The sequence below is a fragment of the Phalaenopsis equestris genome, unplaced genomic scaffold, assembly GCF_001263595.1.
Source record: "Phalaenopsis equestris unplaced genomic scaffold, ASM126359v1 Scaffold001370, whole genome shotgun sequence".
NCBI classification, from domain to species: domain Eukaryota; kingdom Viridiplantae; phylum Streptophyta; class Magnoliopsida; order Asparagales; family Orchidaceae; genus Phalaenopsis; species Phalaenopsis equestris.
In genome coordinates, this window is record NW_018165809.1 from 548,352 (window position 1) to 569,863 (window position 21,512).

Genomic DNA, 21,512 nt, shown 5'->3' on the forward strand with positions numbered 1-21,512 from the left:
ACCGCTCCTGGGTTGTTTGTGAGGTATTTCTACGTTATCCGTAGATTATATTCTTTCCTCTTCGCAATTTATTCAGCTGAACTGCGAGATACTTGTGAGTTTTTTTAGATTATCTACAGGTTAATTTTAGTGTTCCCTGCAAGGTATTCTATAGAGCCACACGTGGGTTATTTCCAGATTATTTTTGGGTTATGTATGATTTATTATCATCATTCTACCCAAGTTGTTAAGCTGAATATCCCTTGGGTCATTTTTGAGGTAGTTTCAGGTTATATCTATGTTATTTAACGATCTCTATGTTTAACGTGTGGGTTATTTTTGAGGTATTTCTAGGTTATATTTACATTATTTGAATGATATGCGCGTGACTTATTTTTTGTTTATATCCATGTTCCGCGTGTGGGTTATTTTCGAGGTATTTCCAGGTTATATCTATGTTTTTTGAACGATCTACTTGTGTCTTATTTCTGACTTATCTCTATGTTCAATGCATGGGTTATTTTTGAGGTATTTACGGCTTATATTTGTATTATTTTAAAGATCTATGTGTGATTTATTCCTGGCTTATATCTATGTTCCGCGCGTTGGTTATTTTTGAGGTATTTTTGGATTATTTCTATGCGCGTGACTTGTTTCTGATTTATATCCATGTTTCATGCGTGAGTTATTTTTTAGATATTTTCGGGTTATTTCTAAGTTATTTGAACGATCTGTGCGTGACTTAATTATGGCTTATATCCATGTTCCGGGCATGAATTATTTTCAAAGTATTTCTAGGTTATATCTTTGTTATTTGAATGATCGTGCATGACTTATTTCTGCCTTATATCCTTGTTCCTTGTGTGGGTTATTTTTGAGATATTTCTTGGTTATATCTAAGTTATTTAAACGATATGCGCGTGACTTATTTCTGGTTTATATTCAGTTTCCGCGCGTAGGTTATTTTCGAGGTATTTTCGGGTTATATCTACATTATTCGAACGATCTGCACGTGACTTATTTCTGGCCTATATCCATGTTCTACGCGTGGGTTATTTCCGAGGTATTTTCGGGTAACCTCAGAAAAAAGTTGAGCGTAAACTTATATAATAACATAAGAATAACTTAATAAAATTTACCAAGACAAGGTTTCCGCTTCAACGCCCTCCTTCTTTGGCTCCTTCTTCTTCAACTGTTCATGCTCCGTTTCCTCAGCCTCCTCCAACTCTGGCCTTCACCTCTTCCAACTGCATATTATGGGGATCATCCAATTCCATTTTGTCACTTCGACCTTCTCATCTCTCCGCAAAAGCACAACAAACTCAATCGGCGAACCCTAGCAGAGCTACGATAAAACCCTAGGGGAGCAAGGAACCGGGGTAGAAACTTCTGACACTGGAATCATGGAAGCCTAAAATTTTTTCTTTAAAGCGGGATATTTAAAAAGGCGAGACAATCAAATCGTCAGGTCAAACTGAAAAATGTATTTACATTTTTTTTAAAACGTCTTTACTTTTTTTTTAAATTTTTTTTATAGTTTTCTGCATGGGACTCACGCATACATATGACATCATCTCATTGGACTCCAGACGTTGTTCTACATCCGTAGTCTGGACAGAAAAATCACTCCATTGAAAAGTGCCAACTCCAGATACTAATAGTTCGATAACTCGGTTCCCTCGATCTTGCTCGCATCTAATAGTACCTTTGTCGACCCTTTGGTCACCTTTGGAGGGGTGTCCCTAGATGGGACCATCTGAATAAACCACCTATCTGGGGAGGAATCCAAGCAAATTTATTGCTTCCAATAATTCACTTTCTTTTCCAACCCCAACAGTTGGAATTTGTAGACTAAAGTAAGCTGGACAAATCAATCTAGTCCAACTTGGAACGAGAAAAAATAATAAATAGGTTAATAGACTACAACATCCCCCGTCGTTTACAAAATATTATGAAAATCATGATGGCCATAATAAAATTAGGTTTTGCTTGCTCTGGGATGATCCCATAATTAAAGAGAACATAGCGTAACTCGGTACAAAGTGATAAGCGAAGGAAAAACCATAACTAGTCCATATAGAACAAAAGGTGTGCTCAAAGAAGTCACTTGATCTGCCTCTTATAGCGAGCCAGCCTTCAATTGGGTCATTCGCGAATGAGCCTTTGAAGTCGTCCATCAGAAATCTTTTTGGTAATATCAAGATACTATCAAACTACTACTAGAAATGAAGTGCAAAAGGTCAAGAAAGGGAGGGATAGGAAAATGCAAAAGAGGCGAACCCTCATTACTTAACCTTCTATACATATAGGGAGGCCAAAGGAAATCTTAAGGTCACATATGAGTAAAATTGGCATTAGTCAGTCAATTACATAAGGGGCTACCAGCAAAATCAAAATAACATAAGAAAAAAAGCAAATCAATTATTTTATTCAAAAAATTACATTTAGATTTTAACAAAACATTCAGAGTTATGTTGGAGAAATTAAAATAACTAATAAGAGGATCTATCACCGCTTCGACTATGACACCTTCCTATATAAAATTCCCCTTCAAACCTAAATTGATTTAACCAATCTCACTCAGCTTGCACCTGGAAAACTCGAGATCTTTCCGTAACATTTGATAGCTCTCAATGAAGGGTCGTCACCATCTCCTCCACCTTTTCCATACTAGCCAACAACTCGCATGTCTTCTCAATCTGTTGGACTCCTTATTGTCCAACCAAAAAAACTTCTGTCTATATGACGAGCCCATGACCCATGAGACATTCTTACCCCTTCGATAAATTCCTTGCCCGTTTTTGGGAAAAGTGTAGGATTGTCTAGGGGAACGACTCCACCATCTTCGCTTGAGAGCCGACCACCCTCACCCAATGCCTTGTTTGCATTCCTTGATGGCTTAGTTGCTCTTCTTGTTTAACATAGCGGATCATCAGCACCAAAACTTATTGTAACAAAAAGACTTCAAATTAGAATCTAATATATCAGACCAAACAAACACAAGATAAAATTCCCTCATACCCAGGAATCGAATCAACTTAGGCTATGTATGCGTCGCGACAAGCTCTCCGGAGAGCATTAGTGAAAGCGATGGGAGTACACCATAAGCCACTTAAGTAGCATGATCACTCATTGGATTTTAGCCACAACAAGAGTTTGTGTGGTCAGATCAAGCCAATCGGTTGAACTTTCTTCTGTGCTGTGTCGAGGATCGATTCCGTATACCCTAGCTAATCTAATAGAGAGCACAATTCACTTTTATTCATGACAATTTTCTTCCTCTTCTCACTCTCAGACGGGGTCATCCTTTCGACTTTCCAAAAATAGAGCAAATCAGGCTTTAAATAAGGACGTTAGTCTAAGATTTTGTTAGTTTGTCCATCACAACGCCTAAGACACGAGAGCCGACCAAATCGAACCAAAAAAAAAAACATAAAGCAAATTAGGCATGAGGAGTCCCATCGCCATATTTATAAGAATCAAGAGCTTCAAAATCAAGGAAGTTCAATCATTAAGTCATTAATTAACCTTGAATGAGATATACTTTTTATTTTTATTTTTGTTTTTCTTCTCAACGTCACTTTCATGAAGAGAACTGAAAAACTAAATGTGTACATAAAAAATGTGTCTGCATTAGTTTTAGAAAGCTCTAACATCCTATAAGAGAAGAATATGATAGACGCATATTCCCTAAAAAAAAGAGATCTTGAGGCTTACCAAGCCGGATGAGGCAAGCCAACTAGGCCAAAGCCGATCAAATAAAAAAAGAGAACAAGAAAATGACTGAGATCTAAGTAAAAGCCATTCGATCATAAACAATACATGAGATCGTCTGAACCGTCAACTTTCAATAAGCCGGCTTGATGCGGTAACCTATCTGGAGGTAGAGCCGACCTAATGGAAGAGCTACTTCCACAAAGTATTCCCGAACATCCAATGAAGACCCAAAGACACCTTACAAGAGATTGAGGATAATCAACTAGGCTGATTAACTGATCGAAGTCTATTGTTGGAGTTGACTCAATCGAACCAAATCAACTAAGCTTAACCAATTGAGCTAGAAGACAACCGAACAATAAGCCGTTATTTGCTAAATGCCAGAAATATTCTAGCACACACCCTCTCCAAATGGGGTAGATATATAATGTCGACATTCTACTTTATATCATCTATAAATAGTGGAAATATTTAATGAAGAAACAATACTATTTTCTATTGTGCATCCCTCTCTCCTCATTCACGCAATATGATTTTTTTTAGTGATTAACTAACAATATCAAATTCAACAAATTAAAAAAAAAAACAATCATAAGATTTTTTTTATAATATAGTATTCACATAATACTATTTTATCATTTAAGTACCTTAACAGTATGGAAATTGAATAAGCAAGAGCTTTTTGAAATTTTCATTTTGAGATGTAAAATTTGATTGCAAGTTTATAATATTTAAAAATTATTTAATTAATATCAAAATTTATAAACACATTTATAATGTTTGATTTGGCCCATTCAGCTTGAACTTCATCATGTTGATATCACTGAGTTCGAATTATCTTACTAAATTAAAAGTTTGGATGATCTTTAATTTTTTCTCTTATTTAAAATACTTTGAGATTCGTGCTCCTTATGATTTTTTTTTTCAACATATCACTATTAATTATAAATTCTGAGCAGGTTTTGCACTTATCATAACACTCCTCGAAAAAATATTATATCAGGACTCTGCACGTAGAGCTACGTACGCCGTTGAGGTGATCGACCCGGTAACATAAGGGAATATTCCCCTCATGTTATTCAGGTGTTATTGTGTATTATTCAGGTGTTATTATGTGTTATTCAAATATTATTGATGTGTTATTGTGTTATTATAATATCGAGAATATTCTCATGACACAATAACACATGAATAACATACAATAACCTTTGAATAATACATAATAATACATGAATAACACATGTTACTAAGCTGATCACCGCCGTTGGACTCCGAAAGTCCTCGGCTGATGTAATATTTTTCCCATTCTATCAGTTAGTCACTCTCTCTCTCCTTCCTCTACGGGACTTTAATGAGATAATCTGGTTCACGCACAGGGCTACTGGAGCCGATTGCTACACCACGGGCCAGTAGCCATGGCGTCATGGCCCGTGCTAGATCCAGAGAACCTTTTTTGGGGAGGAATGAGCGCTCTAACCCGCCGCATCGAGATTCCTGAATCCCAACTTCATTCTTCTAAAAACACTAAAAATCCGTGCAGTCAGCTCAGACTAGTGCAACCACCAAGCACACCTCTCTCCTCCTGGCTCGCCTGCTCGAGCGACACCGCGACTGGTCTCGCTCAGTATCGGAGGTGAAGCTTGCTTCTATCACTCAGATATTCTTCATGAAGTGAGGAATTGAGGAAGAGAAATGAGAGAGACTTGGTAAAGCTGAAATAGTAATCGAAGAAATCCCGTTTATGCTTCTCTTAAGATCCGTCAAGAGGACGATATGGAGTTTTTCTTCGGATCCGGAGTCTTTTCATCCATTCTTTATGGCTATGGTTTTCGGTTTTCGCTCCTATGCCTCTCTAGATCCTCAGGCCCTAGGCCTACTTTTCGTCTCTTTTGAAACATATTTACAGTCCGTTTTCCTCCGTTTCCAACTGTTCTTCGTTTTTACGGCAGAAAACTGTTTCCACTTTTCTATTTTTCAGCAAGAGTGAAGTTGCGTTGTATTCGCGAAGAGAAGTCTCGCGCATTGGGGTTAGATACTCTGTTTCTTCCTCTTTTGAAGTGTTTGTGGCAGATAATGCCCATCTGAAGCTATATATTTTAATGTTTATTGTAAGCTCTTGGCTCTTGGTTCTTTAGACTGGGTGATCTGATATTTTATGGTAATGTGGAACTTGTTCTTTGATGGAACTCGAGCGCAGTGATATCTGTTAGTTATGGAAGCTAATTTTTGAGGTTTTCTTTTTTGAAATGGAGAGTTTCCAAGAAGATGATTTAAAGGGGATGAATGCTTCAGCTGGAGGCCTCGTATGGGTCCGCCGGAGAAATGGTTCATGGTGGCCTGGTAGAATACTGTGCGTTGATGAACTGGCCAAGTGCTTGCGCACCAAGAAGGCTGGGACACCCATTAAGCTACTTGGAAGAGAGGAGGGTACTGTGTGAGTGCCTTTTTTGCTGATTATTTTCTTTTCAATATTATTTTTTAGTCCCTGTTTTCATTTGTAACTCACCCGTCAGCACTTGCATCATTTAATCTATGAAATTAAATTGCTTGAAGATCAGCTTTGTTTTTACAGAAATATGGAAAACAAATGTAAAGGAATTTTATACTGTAATGGCGATGCATGTAAAAAACTGTCATAGTTTAGCCACCTCTCATCTGTGCAGTGCCTTCCTAAGAGCTTTTGGAGCTTTTTGAAGTTATTCATGGCTAGATTTGTATTTTAAAGCTATTATTCTCATTGCTTTGTTTTTCTTCAAGGCTTTGGAAGTAGAATCTGAATCCAGCTTGCTAAAGTTTGTCTGGAATTACTGGATTTTAGCGTAAATGCTCTTAAAAAATATGTTAAATTCATATGCATAATTATAAGCAAACATAACGCCTAATATAAAAGTTGTTGTTTTTTGTTCTTATGCATGTCAAAGGAACTATTCTTCTATCACCAAGAATACTGTCTCACTCCCCAGAAAATCTACATAAAAAATGGGATTGAGTTCGTTCTGCTTAGGTGGACCAATCAAAATTGGGAGAGGATTACATGAACTTTTGCCTGAAGGGTGTTGATTGGTCAACCAAGTGAAGTGGAGCCCATTCCCATTTTTTGTGTTGATTATTTGGAGAGCGAAGGTTTACTTTTTCACTAAATATTGCCATATCAGCAAATTTTACATATGCAACTTATGAAACGAAGCACTTGCGAAGAGCTTCTTTTTCATTGTTTCTTCCAAACGAATTCAAGTTTTATGGTGTAGTTGTTCTTTGGAGTGTGCTTGCCAGAATCTTAGTCCTTGTGAATTCCTTAATCCAAGTACTTGAATGTGTTTAATATATTCCCATGCATAATATTTCTATTAGTATGCTGGTACTCTTGTAATATATGGAATTAGAAGGAAGGTTTTTGGTGTTTGTTTTTCTATGAATGTGTGAATTAGTTCATTGTTATTCATTATGAATTTAATAAGATGCCTCAATTGCATGCTTTTGCCAATAAAACTGTTCTAATTGTCGAGGCATTTGTTTAAATTAGCAGAAATCTAGAACAATGAATAACTTTTCAGAAGACAATTGACTTTGGATTTGTAGAATCAAATATATATATATATATATATGAAAGGGAGGGATATTTTTTATGTTATCATCAAGCATTTAAATAATTACATACAAAAGAAGATCAAATCATATGAGCATGTAAGAGAGCTATATATATATATATATATATGAAGTAATTTGAGTGGGTGTGATTTTAATAATTATCAACCGTTATTAACAAAAGATTAATTAATGGTTATGTGTGATAAGTTTGAGTACTTTGGATCTTATGACGGTATAATTTTTAGAGTTGCAGTTGAGTTGTTTCCTCAAGTGCACGATGTGATAAGAGCATGTCATTGACGCTTAAAATACATGCTTTATAAAATTTAATATAGATTGAAGTACCTGCTAGTTGAAGGTACTAATAGGCAAATTGGGCATACTATTTTTTGAGAATGCTAAAATGGATCTGTTACAAAATTAGGAAAGATGGATTTAAGTAGTTTAGACATGCATGATGAAGCTTAGAAGCACACCAATAGGAACAATGGACAAAATTAATATTGAAATAATTCAAAAGGAAATAAGTAGATCTAAATAACATTGGCAGAAGTTCTGCAAATTGGTATGCAAAAAACCCGGTTAAATACATTATTCATTAGCCATTAATCAACATTTGAGATGAACAAATTGGAAATGAGAGTTTATTAAGGTGAACTAAAATTGTTGGGATAATGTTGATGATATAATGACAATGATAATTGAAAGTTGAAGGATAATTTTTATTGTTAGATATGAAGAGAATTTTGAATGATGGACTTTATATGAAGAAAAAAAAGGGAATTAAAATTGTTGCGATGGTTTTATGGATACTTTTTAAAAAGCTAGTCCATGTAATGCTTGCTCCTGAATTTGGTTGTGTTTTGATATTTAATTACTTTCTTTGATGCATGCTACCCCTCTTAGATGGACATGCCAAGAAATTGTTTTCTATGCAATCGGTATGCAAAATGTGATTTTAAATTAGGATGCTAAAAGCATGTAAATCCAATCAGCTGCTAGATGGCCTTTTAGGAATTTATTGCTCTAATTTTTTATAAAATCTAATGAATGATTTTTTTTTTTAATCTTGAGATACTTTAAAGAAAACTTATCAATAATATATACCCAAAATTTTTAAAATTCTATAAATTTAATATGCATTAATTTTATAACAGAGCAACCGGAAATGAAATAAAAAATTTTGGGAAGGTTACAGAGAGATTATATTCTAAACAAGACAAGTAGGAGAATAGATTTTGTAAAAAATTGAAGGTGATGCAAATCCTTAAAATAACTCATTTTTTATACTATCGATTAACTTTAACTTAATTTTTTTTACTGTGAATGGTGGGATTATTTTGATTCATACCTTAAGAGTCCAAGGACAAAATATTAGATCTTTTATATAGTCTGGGATTAAAATGGCCCCCTTAAAAGTGGTTCGTATGGATACGTTTTAAAAAGCTAGTCCATGTAATGCTTGCTCCTGAATTTGGTTGTGTTTTGATATTTAATTACTTTCTTTGATGCATGCTACCCCTCTTAGATGGACATGCCAAGAAATTGTTTTCTATGCAATCGGTATGCAAAATGTGATTTTAAATTAGGATGCTAAAAGCATGTAAATCCAATCAGCTGCTAGATGGCCTTTTAGGAATTTATTGCTCTAATTTTTTATAAAATCTAATGAATGATTTTTTTTTATTCTTGAGATACTTTAAAGAAAACTTATCAATAATATATACCCAAAATTTTCAAAATTCTATAAATTTAATATGCGTTAATTTTATAACAGAGCAACCGGAAATGAAATAAAAATTTTTTGGAAGGTTACAGAGAGATTATATTCTAAACAAGACAAGTAGGAGAATAGATTTTGTAAAAAATTGAAGGTGATGCAAATCCTTAAAATAACTCATTTTTTATACTATCGATTAACTTTAACTTAATTTTTTTTACTGTGAATGGTGGGATTATTTTGATTCATACCTTAAGAGTCCAAGGACAAAATATTAGATCTTTTATATAGTCTGGGATTAAAATGGCCCCCTTAAAAGTGGTTCGTAGATCAATTTAATTATTGTTTCGATGATAAATTTATTGATTTAAAAAACAGAGTTTAATAGAATGAGCTACTAAAGAAATAAGCATTTCAGTGAGCTCAAACAAGCAGCTCGTTTTCATAAGCAAAAACAATCTAGTTGAGAAAAGAATTAGTAAAAAGTTAATATCAGAAAGTGCTAACGGAGTACTGAGATTTTACAACTTAAATTCACATTTTGGAATGCATTGAATTGTGAAATAAGTTCTCTTAATAGAGATTACAGGTGCTAGAGTTCATTGTTAAGCCACATGGTAATGTAAATACATGAAGATGTTTGAATTGCCAATTGAAGTTGTCTAGAAAAAAACTGGAATGGTTCTATTTATGGATTATAGTTACAGCACTAAATTTAATTGACAATACCAAGGAAAAAGGATTTAGACAAAATTTACTATGGTTAGGAGTTATGAATGAAATACCGTCTTCTCGCACAACTTTAAACATGAATAAATGTCTATTATGGATTGATAATGCTGATCCCAAATAGTTGACAAGACTAATTTTATAATTATGATGAATCTTTATTACCGGTTTTTGAAGGTACTGAAAACAGGGGTATAAATATCCAATGGAATTTTAAACAAAAAGAAAGAATTGTTTAAAATCTTATCTGTACATTCATAACACGGGCTTAAATAGGGTGTTATAATGTTTTACAAATAAACCCTTGGACTTCTTCAATATTCGAATAGGACCCTAAATGAGGTTCTATTCTCAACACTGCCCCTCAAGATGGGCAAAGAGGTATCCACTAAGCCCATCTTGTGACATAACCTAGACAAATCTAATGAACTAAGTCCTTTAGTGAGGCAGTCTGTCTCTTGCTCTCCAGTGGCTACATGACTTAGCCCCAGAAGCCCATTATTCAGTTTTTACTTGATGAAGAATCTATCAATCTTCACATATATGGTTCTATCGTGTTGCACTGGGTTGTTGACAATGCTGATTGCTGACTTATTGTTGCACCACAACTTCATTCGAGTTCCTTGGTCCACATTGAGCTCGACCAACAAGGCTCTCGGCCTCATCATTTCGGTAACTCCTAAGGCCATGACCCTTTACTTTGTCTCTGTTGTTCACCTCGCTACTACATAGTGTTTCTTGCTCTTCTAAAAGACCAATTTGCCCCTTACGAACATTCAATATCCTGAGGTGGATCTCCCGTCATCTGCACAACTCATGAAGTCTGTGTCACAGAAGCCCTCAATGCCTACATGCCTATTCTTTCTAAAGATCAACCCCTTTGGTGCACTCTTCAGGTACCTCATAATTTGATACATTGCGTCTATACGACCCTTCCTTGGATCATGCATGTAGCGGCTCACCATGCTCACTACTAAAGAGATGTCAGGTCGAATGTGATACGAATAGATTTGATGACCCTCCAATCTCAGACAGCTCTCACGATCAACTGGTTCTCCTCTCTGCACTCAACTTGACCTTCTCTCTGATTAGAGAGATTGCGGGTTTGTACCCCAACATACCTATTTCTGTGAGGGGATCTAGTACATACATTTTCTGGGACAAGGCCATCTTCTCATGTCCACGAGCCACTTTAATCCCAAGAAAGTATATGAGTTGTTCAAGATCCTTTACCTTAAATTCATTGCTTAATCTTACCTTTATTCGGACAATTTTTGCCTCACAATCATCGGTGACAATGATGTTATCAACATACATAACAAGTATAGTGGTGTGACATTTATGTTGTCGAAAGAACACTGTTGTATGGTCTGCATTGATCTGGCTGATATGTCATGCTCACTATAGCCTTTCTAAAATTGTCAAGCCAGGTTTAAGGAGACTTCTTCAAGCCATACATCGACTTCCTGAGCCTACACACCTTACCCAATATATGGGCTGTATTGAATCTATGTGGTATCTCTATATATATCTTCTCCAATTATTCACAATGAAGAAATGCATTTTTCGCATCAAGTTTGTGTAATCTCCACTCACCATTCACTGCAAGAGAAATCAATGCCTTTACTGTGCTCATTTTTGCTACTGGTGCACAGGTTTCATCATAGTCAATTGCATATGTTTAACTGTGCTTTTTCTCCACCAATCGTGCTTTATACCGCTCCACCTTCCCTTATATAGTTTGTTTCACTGTGAAGTTTCATTTGCATCATACTATTTTTTTCGTTGGTAGCGGCACTATCTCCAATGTTTGGTTTTTATCGAGAGCCAACTTTTCATGTATACCCGCTTTCCACTTGGGACCCTTCTTAATAACCTGCCAACACATAGTTATATAGATAGTGTCCAAAGATGCAATGAATGCTCCATATAAAGGCGTATGTTAGAATATGAAATAAAGTTAGCAATGTAATGCTCCCACCCAAAATAATCTGGAGGATGTCTCGCTCTGCTACGAGAGGTCCTTAAAATTAGAGGTTAGGAGGAGGAGGAATCATATCATCTGAGATTTTTGAGTCAGAGGTGAATGGTGTAAGCGTTTCAAGAGTCGGGGAAGATCGGGATAAGGGACTAGCTGACACAAGTGGCACTAAAGGCATCGTTCCCTCTTTTTGCTTTCTTCTCTGTGTATATACCCTTAGGTCACCTTCAGCCTGAATCCTGCCACCTCTGGATTCACTCTCCTTATTTTCTGGCTCTTCAGCCAACTCATCCCATATCGCATTACAATGTATCACTTCTACGTGCACCACTCTTTCACCATTGATACTCACTCTCTACCTCATATCTTTAATATCTGGTGAGTCACCTAAGGGTGATGTCACCTCCCTAGAACAGTTCAAATTCTTTAAATGACACATTCATGCTCACAAACATTCTCTTTTCTATCAGGCTCCAACAAACTACCCCTTCTGTGTAGCAGAATAACCTATGAATACACATTTCACAGCTTTGATATCCAGCTTCCATATTGATGGCTTATTATCCATCACAATACATACACATCCAAATATCTTCAATGAGAGAATAAAGTTATTATCTCTTTTCAACAACTGGCAAAAAGACTTTCAATCCAACACCCTCGAGGGCATTCTGTTGATCAATTAAACACCTGTCAAAATTGCTTGCCCCCATAAATACTTTGGCATATTCTTTGCGATCATCATGCTTCAGGTTAGTACTAGAAGGTGTCTATTATTCCTCTCTGCTATTCAATTTCCTCTCAGCTACTCCATTTTATGTCTGTGTGTATGAACATGCGGTTTGATGTTGTATCTCTTGGGCTGAGAAGTATTCCCCAAATGTTTTGTTGGTATACTCTCTTCTATTATCATATCTTAATACCTTTATTACTGCATCATACTGAGTTTGGATTGCCTTGTGGAAGTCTTTAAAGCAATCAAACACATCAACCTTATTTTTCATCAAATATAAACAAGTAAACGAGAAAATCAATCAATAAAGGTCACAAAATATCGATAACCAATGTATCAAGTCAAAAACACTAGAATTATTATTCCCATAACTGGTATAAGAGCTCCTAGTAAGTTTGTCTTGTCAAACTCACAAGCATCACAAGCTTTTGTTTGTTTGTCTTTTCATACAAAGAATGATTCAACCGACTCAATTAACTAAAACAAGTTTCCATTGCATTTGTGATGTAGCAGCAAAACATCCTCCACACTCCTCTCAAATTCTTTTACTCCAGCACTCTCTACCATGAATGTCAAAGCTGAGCCCATCCCCTCCCGGTTCAAGCACCAGAGTCCACTATACCATGTTCCAGCTTCAAGTGTCTGTCTCGTCCCTTTCTCTTAGAAAATAACTTCAGGAATTTCAAAAGAAACAACACATTTTAGTTGGAGAATAATGACATTAATGGATAAAAGATTCACTGAAAAAAGAGCATGCAAAATATTAGACAAGATTATATACTTGGTGCCCCTCATTGTACCCTTACTAACTATATGTTGTGTTGTACCGTCAGCAGTCCAGATACTTTTTGGTACTGCTAGGGAAGTATAAGAATAAAACTCTCTAGCAGTACCTATCACTAATCAAGATGTACCAGAATCAACTATTCATTTTGATGATACTATGGTGGAAATAGAGGCAAGAGCATGTGTATCGCAAATATCTTTATCAAAGTGAGCATAAGTGGCGATGTTACCCATTGTTGACGACTGATTGTAAGCATTCTCAGCCCCATCTTCCGCTGTTTTCTGCTTCCTCTTTAACAAATCTAGTTGCTCATAATCCTCATGGATAAAAACCACACCTGTCTCTCCCTTCTCTGCTACTATTAGATTTGCTCGGTAGCCCCCTTTTCCATCTTTTCGACCACCATGACCATGACTGCAACCTCCACCCTGTTCATGCCCACTTATCTCTCTTTCCTTAGGTGGCCTAGGACAGACTTCGCTCAGATGCCCAACTTCACCACAGTTGTAGCACTCGTGAGTCTCCTCTTATTGGACACCTATCATACCCGAGGTCGAGGCAACCAAAGTTGATCACACACTTGGAAGTCCGCTCGGCTCAGAGTGTACCTTCGCGCGACTCTCCTTCTCTATCATCACAACAATGAACTCGTCCAGTGAAGGGATAGTCGCATGAGCGAGGAGAAAAAATCTCCTTTGATCAAAAGCTGGGTTTAAATGGGCCAGAATTTGCATGTCTCATCTATGTAAAGATCTCTTCTTTCTTGCACTTCGGATCGTCACAGCTCAACATCGGTGAGAAGCAACCAAGATCTGCCTACAGCTGCCCCAACTTAATGGAGTGCTCCTGATTTGATCTATCACTCTGTACAACTGCTTCTATGCCATGTTGAATCTGGAACACCCTCACGTGATTTTCAGTCCCAACATAGGTCCTCTTCAGCTTTGCCCAGATGTCCTTCACCTTTTAAATGTCATCTACTAATGTGAAAATCGATAGAACCATTGAGTTAAGAAGCTAGGTGTAAAGTAAGGCTTATGTGGTTCTCCACTCATCCCCTTCAGCACTGTCACCCTCTGGCTCACCCTTGACTCCCATCAGATATCTCTTTAGTCTCTTCCCAATTAGAGCAGCCTCGATCTGACGTGAGAAACTCATATACTTGAGGTCCATTAAGCTTCGGATCCATAAGAGGGAGACCTAGCTTCACCTGCGTCGGAGAGTGTGTTGAGGTAGTGGTTCCCGTCGAGATGCTATCTCCCTGTTTGAGTCCGATCAAGATCCTCAAAACTTATGGATTTATCTTCCCTAGAATCTCTAAATTTTTATCTCTTGCATTATTTCTGTCTTCCGACATCCTTAATTTAACTATTCCCCAGCTTTTGTTGTCCTCTCACGCAAGCATAACCAAAGATCTCACTGCCACTACTTTGGTTGCACGCGTGCTTGACCCCTGCATTGCACCAAATTGCTCAAACCACTCTGCTGTGATTCAGCAACTGTAGGCGTCGTTTCCTTCGTTTGATCGATCCTCCCTGCACCTAGCTGCTTTGTACAAACGTGTTGTGCCCTACTGTTCGGTCATATGGTACACCTGAGCGTGTCGTCGACTTCGCTGCAATCGTGACTGTATCGGGAGCGTCCGCCCCTGCTTCATGTCATGGTCCCATCGTTGTTGTCCCAATTAGCACTAATCACAACTGTATTTGATTTTTCACTCCCCGATCCCATTGTTACAATCCTAGATAGCTCTAGTTGCGGCTGCTTTGCGAGGACCAAGCTGAAGGATCTCTATATGTCTATCTCGACTGGTCGGACTGAGCGACAGGTGAGAGAGAGAGGAGTGGCGGCTAGGGTTAGGCTTTGATACTGAAAGAAAGAATTGTTCAAAAATCTTATTTGTACATTCATAAAATGGGGCTTAAATAGGATATTACGATGTTTTACAAATAAACTCCTGAACTTCTTCAAAATTTCCTTTTTACTAGTAGGACTGTAAATAAGGTTCAATTCTCAACATAAAATAATTGGCAGAGCTAACATATCATCTATAAGGGACGCAGAGTAAAAAATACAAATGAATAACTCACAATAATAAGCTAGGTATGAAATCTGATCACGAATAATGGAGTTGCATACTAACTAACCGGTACGTGACATTCTAGTTATTGAAATCTGACATTGATGGATATGATCTATGGTGATTTGAATTATTGGTGTGCTTATAACTGAGTTCATGTTAAGGGTGGTATAAATGTTGTATGCAAAGGAAACCGCGGACAGCTTAATATTTGTCATGCGTCTAAAGAGATTTGTTTGAGTAGATCTAAAACTGAACACATGGAATGTAATTTTAGTATTAGTAGCTCTAGTGACAGAGTTGTAACTATGGGTGATTAAATCATTAAAAGGTGTGATCGTTTTAGATATCTCGAGTCTATAGTTCAAAGTGATGATGATATAGATGTGGATGTTATTAGTAGAATTCAAGTTGGTTGGTTGAACTGGAGGACTGCATCGGGTCTATTGTGAGATTGAAAATTACCGGTCAGACTGAAAGGAAAGTTTTATAATATGGCGGCGAGACCTACAATGCTCCATGAAAGTTGGCCTTAAACATAAAACAAAGTTAAGTGGTGCTGAGATGAGAATGCTTAGGTGGATGAGTGACCTAACACTTAGAGATAAAATGTGAAATAAATATATCCCTGATAGGGTTGGCGTAGCTCTAGTGGTGAACAAGATTAGAGAGAGTCATCTTAGATGGTTTGGTCACATTAAGCGCCAACCATCTGATGTTCCTGTTGGGAGAGTATATGTTTCAGATTCGACTTTTGTTAAGAAAGACAGTGGTAGACCTAAAAAGCATTGGGCAAATTATATAAAACATTATCTTAATCTATTAGAATTATATGAAAATATGACACTCGATAGGACACAATGGAGAAAAATGGTTCATGTAGCAGTCCTACTAAAGAAGCATAAAGGTTTTTTGTTATTGTTGTTGTTGATGCATGAACAATAGTTTCAGTCATAGTACGCAAGTAACTGGGATTGTCATGATGAATTTATCCCATTCAGAACTACTCTAATAATAATGAAAATTTGATAAGATAATTTTGTACTTAAAATTGTAAAAATAATGCTACAAAAGGAAGCCTTTCAACCTCTTTGTAGAATTAACTTGTAAGGCATGCATTCTAAAGTTCTCTTTGTCGCTAATGAGTGAGTTGCTCTTATGTTATGAATGATCGGCAGGGTTTAGCAAACAAGTTAAATGTGAATATTTGACTTGCTAAATCAGTTGCTAAATTTATGGCTTTTCTAGTACGAAATTTACTGATTCCATCATATTTTACGAGATAATGCTGAGTATTTTCCTAGCCTTATTGCATTTTAATATTTATTCTTGCTGCTTACTTTCAGGGACTGGTATAATTTGGAAAAGTCCAAGCGTATTAAAGCATTTCGCTGTGGGGAGTATGATGACTGTATTGAGAAGGCCAAAGCTTCTGCTATTCGCCCGAGCAGGAGAACAACCAATTCAATGAAGTATGCTAGCAGAGTAGATGCTATTCTTCATGCTCTTGAGCTTGAAAAGTGCTATCTAACCAATGGAAATGAGAAGCTTAGTTCAAGTAAGAATAACAGCAAGATCAGTCTCATCACCGAAGATTTGCTTAAGCAGCAAAAAATGATGCAGAAGAATAGGAGGAAACTTGTTTTAGTAGCAAGGAAGTCTGGCAAACCTAAAGAAATCTGTACTCATGAATTCTCTCATTCTGTTGCAACGATTGAACTACCCGAGCAACCATTAGGGAGAACCTCACAGAAAAAGAGATGGAAAAATCCTAATGATTCTGAAGATGATGGAGATGAGGGTGTAAGGAGAATGAAAGATCTTCAGGACCTGGGTTTGGAGATGATTTCAGCAGAGAAGCCTAACAAGTGTGTTCACATGAAAGAATCCAGTGCAAAAGGCCCATCCAGGCGCGTTTTACAAAATGAACCAGACTTTGCTGACAATTTATCAAGTATTAGTAGCAGCTTTAAACATTCATATACGCGAATTTTTCATGTATATCAGAATCTAAAGAGGAGAAGTCGGCGCCGTCGGCGTCTCACAAAAATTTGGGTGGGTTCAGATGAGGTAAACGTTCCATTATTCTATCAGGACAGTGTAATTACTGGAGATTTAACTTCTTGTGGAGTCAGCATGAATCGGCTGAATGATCTAAAATCTTTTTCAAAGAAGACAAAATTCTCATCCATGGATAATAGCAGTCTTAACTGCTCAGAAAGTTCATACGAAGGAACTTTATTGCATGTTCTAGAAAAAAATGGCACTGCTGTTTATGACTTTAATCCTCCTCCTGTGGTGAGGGATGAGGTTGATGATAGCCTTTCCAATGGCTTGGTCAATGTTCCTATTCTTATTGGGGAAAGTAATGTAGAAGGTATGTTTTGATAATTATTCAGTATATTCTCTTATATTATATCGGGGGATTTACATACATAGCATCCAAAACATTATGACGTTACTGTTTAACTTCAAACTTCACTATTTACATCATATGTCATTTTCATAGCTTTGTTAATGGATGTTGTCGGACACAAGGAGGGAAGTGGTGCGCTGCCTTGTCCAGCCAAGCTTCTCTAGGCGCTGGTTCGCTGGATTTGGCGGAGGCAGTGAGGCCATGGATAGCGAGTTTGGAGGTAGTGAGTGAGTGGCGGCGACTTCAGAGGTAGCGAGGTCGGAGATGGTGCTTTGGAGGTTGCTAGATCAGTGGCATAGAGGTTGTAGGTGGAGAGGTGGGGGCAATGACGACTTTGGAGGTGTCAAGTTTGGAGGCAGTGAGGTCGCCACAGCATGGTCAGGGGCCGCGAGATCGGGGGCGATGATGGATTGTTAGGGTTGGTATTATTTTTATTTTATTTTGATGCTTTGAGTGCTTTGTATATGAAAATAGTGAAATTTAGATGCTAAATATAATAATTCTATTCTTTGAGCTATGTATCTAAATCCCCCTATTTTTAATTGTATGTGAAAAACTTGACTGCTTTTGACTAGATAAGTTTCATGTGAAGTAATCAGATATTGATGGGATTGACGTTGATTTTGCCAACTTGGTTGCTCAAATCTATGCTAGTCTTGCCACTTCTGACCTGATTATAGTCCAGTTTTAACTTTTCATTATTGTTAGATGTTAAAAAGATCTTTATGCTTGCTTTTCAATGGAAATTATTCCTGAATGATTTTTAAGAAACAACCGAGGGAAATCTACCGGGAAGCTTATGCTTGAAGTTTAGATTCTATATCTTACACTGGTCTGCACCACTGACCTGCATGTAAAATTTATTAATGTGTTCAGTAATCTCTTTATGTTTTTGGTTTTGTAACTTTTTCTCCTATCTTCAACCAGCTTTTGATGTAATGTTCATTTTTTCTTAGATCCTACTTTTTTTTTTCACTATGCCAAGGTGCATCATTATTTACATCTTCATCCGCCCAGGTGTCGTCTCCATTCACAAGACTTGCACATCAAGAAAAATTCACTCCTGCACAGCGGAGAAGCTATCTGTCCATTCTGTTCAAGTTTGTTTGGTTTCAAAATCCGGTAAAGTACTTGTTGAGGCTTCCTCTGCGAACTCCGTGTGTCCTACTAATCATATCATCCAGAGATTAAAGAAAAACAGCACCGGCCTTTACTCCAAATTGGAAAGACATTCCAGGTATTCAAGTTTAAACATGAATCCAAACTCGGCAAGTTCTGATGATGATGAAGCGGACAATGCTTGTGATGGCTCTTTGACCTCTGATATTAGCGATCAATCAGCCATATGTGGATCTCTTCCAGAACTAAGTAATATCCATGAAGCTCAAACTATGCCAGCTTCATACAACAATGCCATACCAAACAATTTTGTCAAGTGTGAGCAGAGTGTTGTCTCTATTTCTCCACGATGTGCAGTAATGGAAGCTTCTCTATATGATGTTGAGTTGAAGGTTCAAGCTAACTATCATGGTCAACGAGCTCCTCTAGTTTCTCTTGTTAGTAAATTAAATGGCAAAGCCATTGTGGGTCATGCCATCAGTGTTGATATTTTAGATGATGGCTCCAGCACTATTTTACTGAATAGTGTTCGCCATCTTACTGGTTGCGGCATTAATTTGCTCAGAAGCAGGGTTGATATAATTGGTAAACTGCATGAAAAGCTTGACCATCTGGCAAAGCCTTCATGTCTGAACTCTTCATTATTGACAAGGAAACCTCTTGGTGGAAGGAATCTTAAGCGCTCTTCGTTGTTGAAAAGGAAACCTCTTGGTGGAAGGAAATTTGGGTTTTCTCCTAGAAAGATTCGTAGGTTATCCTCTATTACTGTTGATCTCAACAACAGGGAGAAGGACAGAGAAGTCATTGTGGAAAAGGTGGAAGATTCGTCCGTTTCCTGCATACCTGTCAGAGTTGTTTTTAGCCGGCTGCGCGAAGCACTGAGCCACTCTTCACACCAAGTTAACTGAATATTTTGGGCTTTTTCTATCATCTTCTCCGTGGACTTATGAAGGAGTACATTTAGAACTTGAAGGTTTTGGCTTTTTAGGAACATAATCTCCTAACATTGTAGAACATAGCCTATGGCCTATGGAGTAAAGCATAAGAGTTCTTGTTCATAGTAGTGTGGATCTCACTGTTTTGGTAGATAACCTTTTGCTGGTTCTATCATCTGAGCTGCTTGAAGTAACTCTTCTGCTTGGGCCTTTACATGGCTATGTAACATTTAGAATTAATGTGCTTAATTTTTGGGGAAGTATTAGTACAAAATTATGTTTCTGTCGTTTACCTTTTCTGCTGTGGGTATGAATTCACTGTGTCCTTTATGTCTGTTTATATTTTGGTTAGTAACTTGAATTCAGCATCGTTTCGCTCTTTTAGTGTCAACGGTGGAAAGAGAAAAATTTATGTATGTAAGACGTTTGCAGAGCTGCGCACATTGGAGGTGTGAGAGATTATTTGGGGGTTATAGATAGGTTGCAGAGATGTTACAGGGGGGTATAACGTGGATATAACCCCCCAATATCCTCTGAATAACCTCCGATGTACGCAGCTCTACAAACGTCTTACGTATACAAATTTTTTCTCCAATGAAAAACTGTTTTTTGGTTCAGTTTTCTTTCTACAAGCAGTTTAAATTTCAGTTGTTTTTCAATTAAATAATGCTTGAAAATCACAAACCATTGCCGCATTTAGTCATTTTCTCTTTCAAGATAAAAGTTACGAGGTTGTAATTTAAGGAAAAAATATGTCCGAACTCCAAACGTAGCTTTATGTGTGGACTTCAATAATATGCCGTCACATATGCTATACATCCTGAAGGTTATTTAGGGGTTATTGAAGTGAAACAATGGAGATTATTTTAGGGTTAATTCAGGGTTATTGTTGATTCTGATTTCACTTTAATGTTTTTTAGGTGGGTCCGATATAAAACACATGATGATATATTATTGAGAGTCCGCAGGTAGAAGTACGTCCGGAGTCCAGACAAATAACTTTTTCGTAATTTTGTGCACATACCAATTGTCATTGTATCACGTTTTTGCTTTAAACCAAATTTGCTGTTTTTTTATCTATTTGTTTGCTCAGAAAGCTCAAACTCTTAAGCCGTCATAATGGTTCCTGATATCAATTTGTGAGATACTTTGCAGCATCTGGCCTGAGGGCTTGAAATTTTATGCGACGAGTGGACGGTAGGATAGTGAAGTTAATACTTTTTATAAATTTACGTATATACAGACATATTTTGTGTAGTTATATATCTAACACCCAAAATTTGATATTTATATTTATATTTTGTTGTCATAAATTTATTCATGCAAAGGAGCATCACTGATGATGATATTGCTCATATGATATTAAAGCTTTGAGTGATATGCATGTAAATATGAATATTTAAGTATTGGGTGTGTTCATACATAAAAATTGTGGTATGTATCTAAATGACCATAGTTTATTTTTATTTTTATTTTTTATTACAAAATAAATTGGTGTAAAATAAATTATAGTTTGCTAATTAATTGTGCATACTTAATAAACTAGATAGCATTAGAATATAAATAATATTATTTTATTTATATCTTATTATTTATAATTGTCACAAAAATACCGTCCAAAATTTATACAAATAAAAGTTTATTAATATCAAAATTTCTTTTTTAATATACGTGCTTGAATATTTTAGCAAATATCATGGGGAGGTGAACATCATCATATTCAACATG

The 21,512-nt window shown here is 36.7% G+C and overlaps 1 protein-coding gene across 1 annotated transcript; it reads left to right on the forward strand.

Annotated features, from left to right (window-relative positions):
* Positions 1-5,040: 5,040 nt before the first annotated feature.
* On the forward strand, positions 5,041-20,101 carry LOC110034175 (uncharacterized protein At1g51745-like). Its single transcript, XM_020738467.1, has 3 exons — positions 5,041-6,130; positions 16,661-17,691; positions 18,748-20,101. Exons 1-3 carry the CDS (start codon positions 5,943-5,945, stop codon positions 19,755-19,757), a joined length of 2,229 nt encoding a protein of 742 aa, XP_020594126.1. The 5' UTR covers positions 5,041-5,942; the 3' UTR covers positions 19,758-20,101.
* The last annotated feature ends 1,411 nt before the right edge of the window (positions 20,102-21,512 follow it).

What these genes read in the sequence shown, in the direction of transcription:
- LOC110034175 (XM_020738467.1), top strand. Translation starts at nt 5,943, where the DNA reads ATGGAGAGTTTCCAAGAAGATGATTTAAAGGGGATGAATGCTTCAGCT. An exon ending in GGAAGAGAGGAGGGTACTGT is followed by an intron (nt 6,131 to 16,660) that starts GTGAGTGCCTTT and finishes GCTTACTTTCAG; the next exon opens with GGACTGGTATAATTTGGAAA. An exon ending in TGGGGAAAGTAATGTAGAAG is followed by an intron (nt 17,692 to 18,747) that starts GTATGTTTTGAT and finishes TCATCCGCCCAG; the next exon opens with GTGTCGTCTCCATTCACAAG.